Source organism: Danio aesculapii, chromosome 7 (genome assembly GCF_903798145.1).
Source record: "Danio aesculapii chromosome 7, fDanAes4.1, whole genome shotgun sequence".
Classification (NCBI taxonomy): domain Eukaryota; kingdom Metazoa; phylum Chordata; class Actinopteri; order Cypriniformes; family Danionidae; genus Danio; species Danio aesculapii.
In genome coordinates this window covers 23,411,641-23,425,103 of record NC_079441.1, presented here as the reverse complement: position 1 = coordinate 23,425,103, position 13,463 = coordinate 23,411,641, and the positions used below count along the sequence as shown (strand labels likewise).

Here is a 13,463-nt window from a genome sequence, read left to right as displayed (position 1 = left end):
ACTGTACAGCGCTTCAAAGCTGAAAGCCATTATCATTCATTGAGTCCCAAGGAGTCCAGTCGAAGAGATCCGTTAGTGATACTGAATTAGTGTTTGGTAAGAATGTAATGTCCGCCAAGAGGTTTGGACTCGAGATGTAATCTGAGGTAGAGGGTGTTGCTGTTGATGGAGCTCCTGACACACTAGCTGGTGGTCCAAATGAACCCAGTCTAGTGCAGTGAGGTTCATGCTGTTCCAAAGCCGTTTTGTAGATTTGTAGCTGCTTCTTCAGATCAGCAATTTCTTTTACATATGCAGCATTAGCCTGCTCTAGAGTCTGGAGCTCCTAAGTAAAAAAGAAAAAAGAGATTATAAAAAGTGTAGCACTGAAATGCAAAAGTTACACGATAAAAGAAAACATTTTAGCTGTGAGAACAGACTAGATCAGGGATGTCAAACTCAATTCCTGGAGGGCCGCAGCCCTGCACAGTTTAGTTCCAACCCTAATTAAACACAGCTGATCAAACTAATTAAGTCTTTCAGTCTTGTTTGAAACCTACAGGAGAAGCTGCGGTCACACTGGGCTTTTCTCCCATAGACTTCCATTCATACGCACGCAAATGCGTCAGACCGGAAACGCAAGGGTCATGCGTTAAGTTTCGCAGTTTGCTGCGGTGCAAAGTTCAAGCTTGGTGAACTCTGACCTGCGAAATCCCATCACTTGACTGCGTGAGACCAATAGAGGATCAAAACAGGATCTCTCTGGACAGAAATTTAAAACATGGAGCAATCGCTCGCTTTTTTTAATGTCTAATCATCTTGTTTAATCCCGCCTCTTTTCGCAGCGCCGCACAACAGAATTTCGCCCACACAAAGCCCAGTGTGACCGCAGCTTAAGTGTGTTGAAGCAGGGCTGGAAGTAAACTGTGCAGGGCTGCGGCCCTCCAGAAATTGAGTTTGACATCCCTGGACTAAATGTTCAGACTGCTTAAAGATATTTTGCACTACAACACATTTGTGACGAGTGGAAACACAAGTGTCTCTCATCAACAGTCACAGCTCTTGGCTCCACCCTCCCCATCTTTTTAATATAATTATTTTTCTAGAGTCTTCACTTTTAATTAGTATAGGGCAGTGGTAAGTACATAGAGCAGAGGTGCCCAAACTTGTTCCTGGAGGGCCGGTGTCCTGCAGTGTTTAGTTCCAACCGCAATTAGACACACCTGAACCAGCTAATCAAGCTCTTTCTAGGTATACTAAAAACTTAGAGACAGGTGTGTTGAAGGAAGTTGAAGCTAAACTATGCCGGAATTTGGGCACCTCTGACATACAAACATACAGCAGAGCGAGAGAGAGAGAGAGGGGAATCTTTTGTTCTGAATCAGTAGTGCAAGTGTGTATCAAATTGGCATGGTCACGTGATTTCAGTAAACCCTGCTTTATTACATCATAACTTATACGGTATATATAAAATAGTGAATCATTTTGTGAAGCAATTAGTTCAATTTCAAAAAGCTTCAATTCTCTCATCACTAGTATTCAATACTAGGTGTTAGCAATAGCATGTCTTATTGTAAATTAGGGCTGGACGATTAATCGAAAAGTAATCGAAATCGATATTCAGAACTTATAACCGATCTAATTTTTCCAGGACGATTTTTCCCTACGCGTCACGTGACCTCGCTCTGTTAAAGCCTGAGGCTGATTTCTACTTGTGTGGCCACTTTGCAGCCACATCTGATCTCTGGTCAAGTAGGATGATGGACTCATTCTTGAGCCTTACTTTGCACTACATTGATGATGATAGGAAGCTGTGCCAAAGATGCCTTTAGACGGCATATCAAACTTGTCAGTGAACTATGAGGGCAAAAAAATTTAATGAATAAATAATTAAAATAATTGTTCGTTAATCATAATCGAGTTGAAATGTTCAATATATCGAGATTTTGATTTTAGGTCAAATCTCCTAGCCCTATTGTAAATACCAAAAGATATTTATACAATTTCATGATTATAATAATGGGTCATACCAGATTTAGTCGTTATTTCCAGCTCATCCTCTCTACTCTTGCTTTACTTTGCACTACAATGGTAACCCTAAATGTCAACACAACTGGAGCCTCTGTAAATCCCAACACAGCACAAAATTACAGACTAATGAATGTCTCCCTATCTTGTTCAAAAACACAGAATAAACCTTTAATATCTTGTTTTTCTTATACTATCTGACAAAATGTATACCGGGAACTCATTAATGTGTGACGATTTTGGCCTTGAAATATTATTATTTTACTGGCATGGACCACGCCAAATTTTGAGCTAGACTTTATTGTAGGGATGAAGGGGATGGGAAGAGAACAGTGGGATGAAGGGGAAGGAAAGTAAGAGGATAAACAGTGAACAGGTAGGTAGGTTGATCAGGTGTCCTACGTTGATACCCAGAGACTCAGAGTAGGGTTACCGTCTCTGTAATATTTCGGTAGAGTGATTGGACCCCCTAATTCAACTTAGGAGTGAAGAGAGGGTTATAGGATTGTGAATGGAAAGGGAGTTCTAGAGGGTTGGTCTTCCTTAAATAAGTTTTTGGGAGTAGGTGATTGGTTAAGGAGACAAAGTGAGAGGTGGTTCTGCCGCCGAACCTTTGTTAACAAGTTAACTTCGTTATTTATTTGTGCTTAAATTTGATTAATGTTGGTTTTGTATATTCTGAAGTGATTTACTTGATCTTTATGATTTTTTAAAATATTTTATCACCAGTTGATTGTATAGTAAATGGTATTAATAGGTATTGTGCCTGGGCCTAAAAATTTAACATTGTTTGGTCTATAATGGGTTGAACTAATGTTGAAGTTAAAGCTTATTTGCTTTGTTCTTTCTCATTTATTAATTTATTGATTTGGTTGACTGAACATTTGATTTTGGTTTACTTGATTAAATCATACATTTGTTGAAACTTTATATTTCTTCATTAATGAAATTAGAGTAACTGTGGTGGGATTTTCTACCCCTGGCTCACAAACCCATTTTATTAGTCAACTACCGCTACAAAGTCCTTTGTGTGAACTCAAATAGAAGGGAAGTACATGGGTAAACTTAAAGCAGCTAAACACAAACATCCTTATTTTTACTAGAGGACATTTTTCAAGAACCAACTTTATTTATTACTAGTTGTTAGCAAAAGCATGTGTTAATGTAAATAGCAAAATATATTTATACAATTTCATGATTATAGCAGTGGATCATACCTTATTTAATATTAATATTTAATCCTCTCTACTCTTGCTTTACTTTGCACTACAATGGTAACCCTAAATGTTAACACAACTGATGTCTTTGTAAATCCCAGCAAAGCACAAAATTACAGACTAATGCATGTGTCCCTATCTTATTAACACAGAATAAACTTTGAATAACTTATTTCTTTATACCATCTGACACAGTGCATACTGGGAACTTAAATCCTGCTTCTCAGCCAGTTTAATTTTACCCTATTTATTTATTTACTCCCAGGGCCGTTTCACTGTTCAGTTTTAACTGCATTTTAAATAAGATTCAGACCGCCATGTGTCCTGTTTGAAAAGGATAAAAGATGTGATTAGTAGATAATTGGATACAAAGGGGAAAGTCCAGGATTTGTACATCATCTGAAGAGAAACTAAAAGTGAAAGTGAAGGTAAACTGAAAGAACAAGTCTGGAGCTAATGCAAGTAAACTGCAGCTGCCCTATTATGCACAGTGTTTCCAAGAAATGCCTACTCTACAGTGAAAGGTTGTGCAATAGTTGTGTCCCAGACTATCTCTCACACACACACACACACACACACGCACACACGCACAGAAAAAAAAACAGAGACTACAGAGTAATCATTAACAAACACACCAAAACCATCTTCCAGAGAAATGTACATGTATACAATGATTAACACACTTGCTGAAGGTTGTGATTATGATACAATACTTCATATGTCCAATTAATGCTATGTCTAATAGCATTTATTACACTAATAAAGAACAATAACATACAGTGCTCAGCATAATTGAGTACACTTATTTTTAAAATTAATATTTTTATTCATTTCGCAGTGAATATAGGCAATGTATTTTGGTGCATTTAAACAAAACAGATATATTTATTAAAATAATATTTTAGTCACCAAACATATTTAGAAATTAAAAGATATACAATTAAATTCAAGCAAAATATTGCAAAAAAAAATTACAATCTACAAAATCTTTCTATTTTTTTTCTCTTGATTTTTCCTCTTTTTAAATTTGTATTTGATATTTTTCTGTAACATATAAATTTGGGTGTACTAATTTTTGGACTGTTATCGTAAGCTATTTGTTAGATAAGCTTCAGATTTGGCTTCACTACTGACTAATCTAATATATATGCACAAATATTATTGTATAGCTTTCTATTAAAAATATTAACTTAAAAGATAGATTTGTGAGGGATGTATTTATATACGCTGAGCACTGTATATGTGTGTGTTTGTGTGAGGAACATGAATGAAATGATAGAGCCAAAACAAATGTGTATTTGAAGATAACGGGATGCAAACCTTATAGGATAATATGTTTATTGTGTATTACTAATACACTTCTTTTAAACTTAAAATTACAACTATCCTTTATTGTACTTCTCAGAAATATACATGTATTGGACACTTAAGTACACTTGACTTATACTGTCATAAAGTCTTAAATATATTAGTAACATGTACTCTTACATGTAAAAATGTAAATAGTTTATATAACAAGGCTTAGGGGTACAGTTGTTTAGATTAAATAAAACATGCATGAGACCAAACATGATCGACTCATGCAAAACAGTACCCATCTATAAAATTGTGGTTTTGGAATATTTTCATGTGAAACCCCTGTGATCACTTTTTTGCCACTTAATGTTGCTTTGGATAAAAGCCTCTGCTAAATGACTAAATGTACATGCATATTTGAAAAAATGTTCCAAACCATATGTTTTATACAGTATTGTTTTCCAGGTGTATTGCAAGTTTTACAATGTAGCCAATTTAGTCAAATGGTATGTCAGAGTGTGTCAAAAGTCCCAATCTCCAACTCACCTCATGCAACAAGTCTGCTTTTTCGGTCTGTTTCTTGCGACTCTTGCGAGCTGCATCTCTGTTTTTCTCTCTGCGATCTGATGTGTTCTGAAGATATATAACAGTGGCCGTTGTATATAAAATTGATTGTGTGTTTTTCAGTGTTCTTCATTTTGTTTTGTGTAGCAAACAATTTACGTATAATATATATATATATATATATATATATATATATATATATATATATATATATAAAACAGGGATTGTTAATAGAAAAATATACATTTCATACAAGAAAACATGGTAGAGATAAAAAAATATTAGAGAGTATCTATAATAACAATAACATGAAAACAACAATTTAATAATAAAACAATTTTACATTTGAACTCATTTAATGCTTATTATCAGCAATGATGTTAACAGTATTATATCCACATCAAGTACAATGACATTAAATGAATAATTCACTCCCTACCCATTCTTGAGGGCTTTGAGAATCACTTTGAGAAAAAGGACTTCCTCGGTCAAAGTTTTCCATGACGGCAGCTGGCATCTCCAAGTCCACGGATGTTCTTTGACAGTTAAATCAGGACAAAATGCTTGCATGTACTTTCAGAACCAGTCAATTGGTAATGTTCCTTATTGCAGTCATTTCTACGAAGTGAGTTGTAACGCGAGTTAAAAGAATCCTGAGGCAGCTGTTCTGAGCTGCCCGAGTGTCTGCTCATGATTTAAACTACACCACGCTCTTTCTAGTGTAAGCAGTGGGCGGTGGAATGAGCCAATGAATTGACTAATAAGGTGACGCAGCAGAGGGGTGGACTAGACTGTTTTCGGTTTCGAATTATTTTAAATGGTCCGGTTAGCGGAGCCGGGGGATCACCGCTTCCGGTACGCCGCTGCCCGTATTTAGGTTGCTCATTTCCCGCACAAGAGACAAATTTCGGGAATTCCAACCCGGAAATCCAGACGGCTGGAAGTGTGTGGGATTTGCAAGCTTTACTGTGTGATGGCGTTACATCACCGAAATTAAATTAAGATGGCTGAATGAGTCCAGTATTTTTATACTTACTGATATAATTTAGCAGATAATCTGAAGGACAAGTTTCAAGTGCTGTCAGTGTCTACAGGCAGGATATAATAGTGGCAGATGAATGGATAAAGGTGCTGAAAACATATAAGGGCTGCAGGCTTAAAATGGGGAAATACAGAAATCTGATTATGATTGACACAAGACATTTACTGTAAGCTTTCATTTAAGGAGAAGTTGTGAATCTAGAGCTAATAGACTTTGCTTTGGATGTAAGCCAAAGAACAACTGACAAACAGTCTGACTGCATTTTTTAGACCACAGATGTTTTTATGTATTATTTTATGGTTAACGAAGAGATACAGTTCTCATTTATTTACACTCAAGTTGTTACAAACTTGTGTGAATGTTTTTTTTTTTTTTTTTTTTTTTGTTGCTGTTGTTTTTGTTTTGTTTTTTTTTGTCTGTTGAAAACAAAATATTTTGAAGGGCCAAAAACCAAATCTCATTGATAATTCGTAGATAAATCATACCAAACTTATTTACATTAAAGTTGCTATGGGTAACTTCCTAATTCATATTATTCCTTTATAATATTAAAAAATAAATAGAAAACTTTACTTTAAATCGTATTAACTAATGCAGTATAACCTTTTAAATTATAACGTGTTCCAATAAAAACACAAACAATCATATTTCTAACACAGTGGAGTTCAATGCTGAATACACTAGTCACTTACAACTTATATTTAAATTGAAACATTTAACTTCAGATAGCTTTTTTGTAGCTTAACAATAAAACAAACAAATAAAAAGGGTACATTAGATTTGAAATGACAATCTCTAAACCATTCTCAGATGGGATGGCAGGCTAAATCAAAGATTACCATGGGCCAACTTTAAGTTTGGGCATCTCTGGTCTAAACAACTGATAGTACCCACTTAATTGTTCTGCGCCATAGATACATTAGATGTCCCCCACACTATTATTGTCTATTGGAAGGAATGCGTCAATAGAGCGGCCATTTTAGTACAGGGTAGCGCTCCTTTGAAATGAATGTGGGACCGAGGTGCAGTGGAGGACTGGCCATCCGGAGCGATGATATATATAAACATATAGACACATATCTGTGATCAGGAGTTTTGTGGTCAGTATGCAAATGTTATTTTTAAATTGCAATTTTACATTACTTTTCTACATCAATGGATAAGTGATCGCAGGGAATTCCTGATAAAGAGCATGTGTTTGTGTGCATGGAAATGTATTAATCTCCCTCCCTGTTAAATTTGATCTAATCCGTGTCCTGAAACACACTCTCTCTCCTGCTTTCACTTATAATTTTAACGGATGGAGCAATTCGTTTGTGAATGAATCTCTGTTATGAACGACTCGTGTGAACCATCGAAATTTACATTTACATTTAGTCATTTAGCAGACGCTTTTATTCCATGCGACTTACAAATGAGGACAAGGAAGCAATTTACACAACTATAAGAGCAACAGTGAATAAGTGCTATAGGCAAGTTTCAGGTGTGTAAAGTCTAAGAAGCAAAGCATTAGTAATTTTTTTTTTTTTTGAGAGAGAGAGAGAGAGAGAGTACAGTTAGTGGTATAACCAGAGAGGTAGTTACAGATTAGGAGGGAAAGTGGAGACTAAACAGTTGAGTTTTTAGTCGTTTCTTGAAGACAGCAAGTGACTCTGCCGCTCTGATGTAGTTAGGGAGTTCATTCCACCAACTGGGCAGATTGAATGCGAGAGTTCGGGAAAGTGATTTCTTCCCTCTTAGGGATAGAACCACGAGGCGACGTTCATTCACAGAACACAAGTTTCTGGAGGGCACATAAATCTGCAGAAGCGAGAGCAGATAAGAAGGAGCAAAGCCAGAGGTCGCTTGGTAAGCAAACATCAGAGCTTTGAATTTGATGCGAGCAGCAACTGGCAGCCAGTGCAAACGGGTGAGTAGCGGAGTGACATGTGCTCTTTTGGGTTCATCAAAGACCACTCGTGCTGCTGCGTTCTGAAGCAGCTGAAGAGGTTTGATAGAGTTAGCTGGAAGCCCGGCTAGTAGAGAGTTGCAATAATCCAGTTTGGAGAGAACAAGAGCTTGAACAATGAGTTGAGCTGCATGTTCAGATAGGAAGGGTCGGACCTTTCTGATGTTGTAGAGTGCGAATCTGCAAGATCGAGCAGTTCTAGAAATATGGTCAGAGAAGTTTAGTTGGTCATCAATCGTTACTCCAAGGCTTTTTACCATTTTGGATGCAGTAACGGTTGCCCCATACATCTGGACTGAAAAGTTATGGTGTAGAGTCGGGTTGGCAGAAATTTCAAGCATTTCCGTTTTCGCAAGGTTAAGCTGAAGATGATGATCTTTCATCCAGTGTGAAATGTCTGACAGGCAGGCTGAGATGCAAGCTGGAACCGAGGGATCATCAGGGTGAAAAGAGAGGAAACCTTGTGTCTCAATGTGCCTATCCACTTTTCTGATCTAAATGGTATATAACATTTATAATATTCAGTAATTTAGGGTGGACAGTATACACATTAAGGTGCAAGCACTGTTATGCTATCAAACACTCATACTTCAAAAACTAGCTGTTACTTCACTTAGCCGACAATAATACATTCTAGCATTATCATCTTGTTGTCATATTTCATTTACATTGTTTGCTTGTTTTATTCAACAAAACTAGCATAAGCCTAGTATTTAGAGCAAATTGGTGCTACTTTAACTTTAACTTTTTCTGTAGACTATGGAAAAAAATATATAACTTAAAGGGGCTAATAATGTTGACCTTAAAATGGTTTTTAAAAAATTAGAAACTGCTTTTATACTAGCCAAAATAAAACAAATAAGACTTTTTCCAGAAGAAAAAATATTATCAGACATACTGTGAAAATGTGCTTGCTCTATTAAACATCATTTTGGGAAATATTTAAAAAAGAAAAAAAAGATTCAAATGGGGGCTAATAATTCTGACTTTATATATATATATATATATAAATCGCTTTTCGTATTAACTGAAATATATGTAAATGGAACATAGGGCCTATGTTTGCTTTACTAATATTATTGAGAAGTTGAACATTACATATTTTATTTAAAAACATTTCACTTACAAAAGCTAACACCTATTCTAATATCATATAAATCACATAAATAAATAAATAAATAAATAAGACTATTTATTATAAAAGGAAATGTAATTTTTATTATTTCTTAGAAATAAAAAAAATCATACTTTAATAATAATATTAATAATATTAAATGATGATGATGATGATTTTTATTATTATTATGTAGGATATTGTTTATATATATATATATATATATATATATATATATATATATATATATATATATATATATATATATATATATATATATATATATATATATATATATATATAATTATTTTTTTTTTTTGTTTGTTTTTTTAAGTCTACTTTTACAATTTGACACATGTAAACCACTGCAGAAAGTTCTAACCAGCAGGCCCATGTCATACACAGTACAGATAATTAATAAATAACCCACTATAAATTAAAATAATTAACGTATGCTTTTTGTTTTCACAAGCTTTGGAGATGTAACATAAATTCCGCTTTTAAATAATAGGTTACCTATAGCCTTCGCCATGAGGCTGTGTTCAAAATGACATCAATGTTTTCAAAGTGTACTGCGAAGAGAGCACAATTGTAAACATGAAGAACGCTAAAACTGAATGGTAAAAACAGTTTGAAAGCAAATTACACCTAAGAGAGCTGACTTTAATGTTTTTTTATTTTTAATAATTCCAACTTTGAATGTAAGAATGTTCTTAATGTATAGGACATAGGGGGGATAAGTGGGAATAGAACACAGCCAGGAACTATGTTTCTAACAGCTCCAGAGGTGTAGTTGCGAGTGCTCAAATTTGCGAATGTTCGTTGGAGCGACAAATTTGTTAAACAGCAAATCAACAAACTATGTTTGTAACGACAGAACTTACGACCTTAGTTGGCTAACAATGGTTTAGGGAAACGCACCCCAGTGCAGTAAGTGACTGTATTATCGTCAATAACGTTACTTGTTTAGCACAAAAGTTTGTAACATACAAAAACTGTAAAAACTAAAACTTACCTATGAAATGTTCTGCCTTTATGCTTTGTTTTCTTTGTTTGCTTGTTACTACACCCATACGTCCAGCATCTTCACATTGGCTTTAGTCTTGACTATTGTGACTGAATGACTTTTGTCCTGGGAGCACTGTACAAATGTGGCAGCACTATTAACGCATGCTTAGGGTCCGTATGAGAAATGTAGTGTATATATCTATAGTTTTACACTAGGCAAGCTAATAAGAACCAGAAAATGTTCGGTCATGCATGCCAGAAAGAAGTTTTGAAAAACCTGAGAGTAATGAGGTTTATACCTAAAATATACTTAAACATTTTTGTTATTATTGGCATTCTTTTTCATACAATGTTGCAATAAACTACTCAAAGTACATTTTCACCCAAAATAGTGGTAGAGTAAATTTCACATTTGTTCAATGTTATTGTTGGTTGTTCTAGTTTGTAATTGTTATCTTTGTATGAGGTAGCACAACTATTTGGTTAATCCTTTTTGGTCTGATATGTCAATTGGATAAAACAATATATTTCAATGTTTCCTTCTAGTTGTTGGGGCATTGTGAATTTTGGAGCACATTTGAACAACAAAAATGATGACTTAACTGCAAATCGTTTACTTATTTTACTTAAATTCTTCATTCATAAATGCTAAAATTTGAAAACAGCTCCTGGTCTGAATCTCTTTAAAAAGGAGTGTGCCACCTATGCAGAGGCTTTAAAAATAATGAAGGGTGAGGAGGCTAAAAAAATGTAAGATTTGTTTCAAGAATGTATGTTTTTAAGAGCCCCTTAAAAAGTTTCTGTTTGGTGTCTGCATGGTATGTTGATTAATTTTATTAAGTTATTTTATACTTTATTTATTTGTTTTGATTTTGTTTAATTTTATGGCTCCATATTTGATTGAATGTAACGTATGTGACATTTCTCAGTCAGTTTGTGAAAGATTACGTTGGAATTGAGATTGGCCGAAATTATTATGCTTTTTGCAAATAAAAATAAACTAATACAATAAATACAGGTAGCACAACTAACGAAATACAAATGTAAATCAACAGAGCTAGACCATCGACTATATGGATGAGACTTACTTCAAATCTTTTAGGTGGACTTCAGCTCTCCTGCTTGAAAAATGAACTTAAGGGGGCGCTGCTAAAGAAACGAATACATTCTAACTGACAGCTTTCTTCGCCTATTAGAAACGGAGACTCGCCCTTGCCGCGGTTCTCCTTTACCAATAGAAAAAGCCCAAATATAAACGACAGTTAAAACAACCAATCATAAGCTTTCAACGTCATACATGTTCCCTCACTAACCAATCACAACTCAGTGTGTTTTGTTAACTCATAGAAACGCTTCCTTGTTTCCAGTATGGCTTTGCACTAAAAGCATGCGATGTTAATTTAAGAAATATTTTCATTTATTACGTTAGTTAATGCGTGATTTCGGACAGTACTGTGTATTTCATCTACGCGCTCGTGATGGGTTTACTGACGATCTTGAAGAAGATGAAGCACAAGGAGCGTGAAATGCGTCTACTCATGCTGTATCTTTCGCACTGAACTGAATTCAAACGGATAGTGATGTAGATTAAGTGTATTTGTGAACTACATGATAAACCTCTGTTGTTTTATATTGTTTGTATTTATGATAATGCGTATACTTTCTAACAAGTGTCAGTTTCTCAGAAAAAAAAAATGTTGTTTAATGTGATGTTTTTATTACCTGTGATGCTGTTGAGGGTCCTTGACGTTTCTTTTCAGTGGTCTTGATAATGCGGGGAAAACAACAATCCTAAAGAAGTTCAACGGCGAAGATGTCAGCACAATCTCTCCAACATTAGGCTTCAACATCAAGACGCTTGAGCACAGAGGGTACGACGACTGAGAGCATTGATGCTAACTTTATGCTAAATTTTATTTGACAGATATAACATTTTAAAACAGCATTTTCTATTTTAGTAAAATTAATTTATTTTTTAGTCAGTAATGTTTTAGTCAATATACTGCATGTTTACGGAATTCTATGTGTCTGATTCATCTTTGTGTTGTAAATATAATCAATCACCTCCTGATAATTTTGACTAAAACTTGAAAATTATATTTGCTATTTAAACCAAAATGTTTTAAATACTTTTGTAGCATAGAGTTAAATTGCAGATTTGTTTGTAAAACAAGACACTTGGTATGTTATTGGAAAAGGTTTAAAAATAGTTTTTCCTACATAAATATAAACAAGTTGCGTTTCAATTTTGAGATTGATTGAATTTGTTTTCATACAGTATAAACATTTCTGCTAAATGAAAAAAAGGTCCAATGTGTTCACTTTTAACCACAAACAGCATTTTTAGGATCATTTAAAAACAAGTGTCCAAATAGCATGTGTTTACGCCTTATAGTGTTTGTACTATTTCAAAGTAAAACATCATAAACAAAGCTCATTTCAAATTAATTAAAAGCACTTGAGGGTCAAAGAAAGTAATCATCAAATGATATATCTCTTCAAAAAGAAATTGAACACTATTGATTTCCCAAGCTTATGTTTATTTCAAGTGCATTATCTTTGTTTCTCTTTACACTGAAACTAGGTTTAAGCTGAACATCTGGGATGTGGGTGGTCAAAAGTCATTGAGATCGTACTGGAGGAATTATTTCGAGAGCACAGATGGACTGGTGTGGGTTGTGGACAGTGCTGACAGATTGAGACTGGACGACTGCAGGAAAGAGCTGAATGCTTTATTACTAGAAGAGGTGTGATTGTGTTCCTTTACTCAAGACTTTTTTTTAGTCTTAATCTTTGAAATGTAATGCCATTACATGAAGTTCTGATTAATTATCTTTTACTTTTGAATAGCGATTAGCAGGAGCCACTCTGTTAGTTTTTGCCAACAAACAAGACCTACCTGGTGCTTTATCAAAAGATGGCATAAGAGAGGTGAGTCTACACATAGCATGTCACACCTGTAAGGATTAAGGAATGACTGAATATGCATGTTTACTGATTTTTCTCCACATCTGTGTAGGTTTTAGCCCTTGATGACATTAAGACCCATCACTGGTGCATTCTGGGATGCAGTGCTGTAACAGGCGAGAATCTGCTTTCAGGTGTGGATTGGCTACTAGATGATATAGCAGCTCGGATCTTTACAACTGACTAACGGACATGAACACATGTAGCCTTTAAATGGACAAAGGAGAAGCATGTTGGACTGCACATGCATGTATTGCATATGTGCTCAAGATGGTAGTCATACACTTTAATAAAAAAAAA

At 34.8% G+C, this 13,463-nt stretch overlaps 2 protein-coding genes across 2 annotated transcripts in view; one reads left to right on the top strand and one right to left on the bottom strand.

The window, feature by feature from the left end:
• batf2 (basic leucine zipper ATF-like transcription factor 2) overlaps positions 1 to 5,924 on the bottom strand; it is a 6,409-nt gene extending 485 nt beyond the window's left edge. Inside the window, exons 1-3 of the mRNA XM_056462812.1 lie at positions 5,524 to 5,924; positions 5,067 to 5,153; positions 1 to 325 (exon numbers count right to left, since the gene is read on the bottom strand). The exon at positions 1 to 325 is cut by the window's left edge and continues 485 nt beyond it. Coding sequence (XP_056318787.1) covers positions 14 to 325; positions 5,067 to 5,153; positions 5,524 to 5,601 — 477 coding nt within the window. The 5' untranslated portion in view covers positions 5,602 to 5,924 and the 3' untranslated portion in view covers positions 1 to 13. The remainder of the gene's footprint in view (positions 326 to 5,066; positions 5,154 to 5,523) is intronic.
• Positions 5,925 to 11,540: 5,616 nt separating this feature from the next.
• Positions 11,541 to 13,448, top strand: arl2 (ADP-ribosylation factor-like 2). The gene is made up of 5 exons (XM_056461346.1): positions 11,541 to 11,739; positions 11,957 to 12,067; positions 12,781 to 12,943; positions 13,047 to 13,127; positions 13,216 to 13,448. Exons 1-5 carry the CDS (start codon positions 11,675 to 11,677, stop codon positions 13,348 to 13,350), a joined length of 555 nt encoding a protein of 184 aa, XP_056317321.1. The 5' UTR covers positions 11,541 to 11,674; the 3' UTR covers positions 13,351 to 13,448.
• The last annotated feature ends 15 nt before the right edge of the window (positions 13,449 to 13,463 follow it).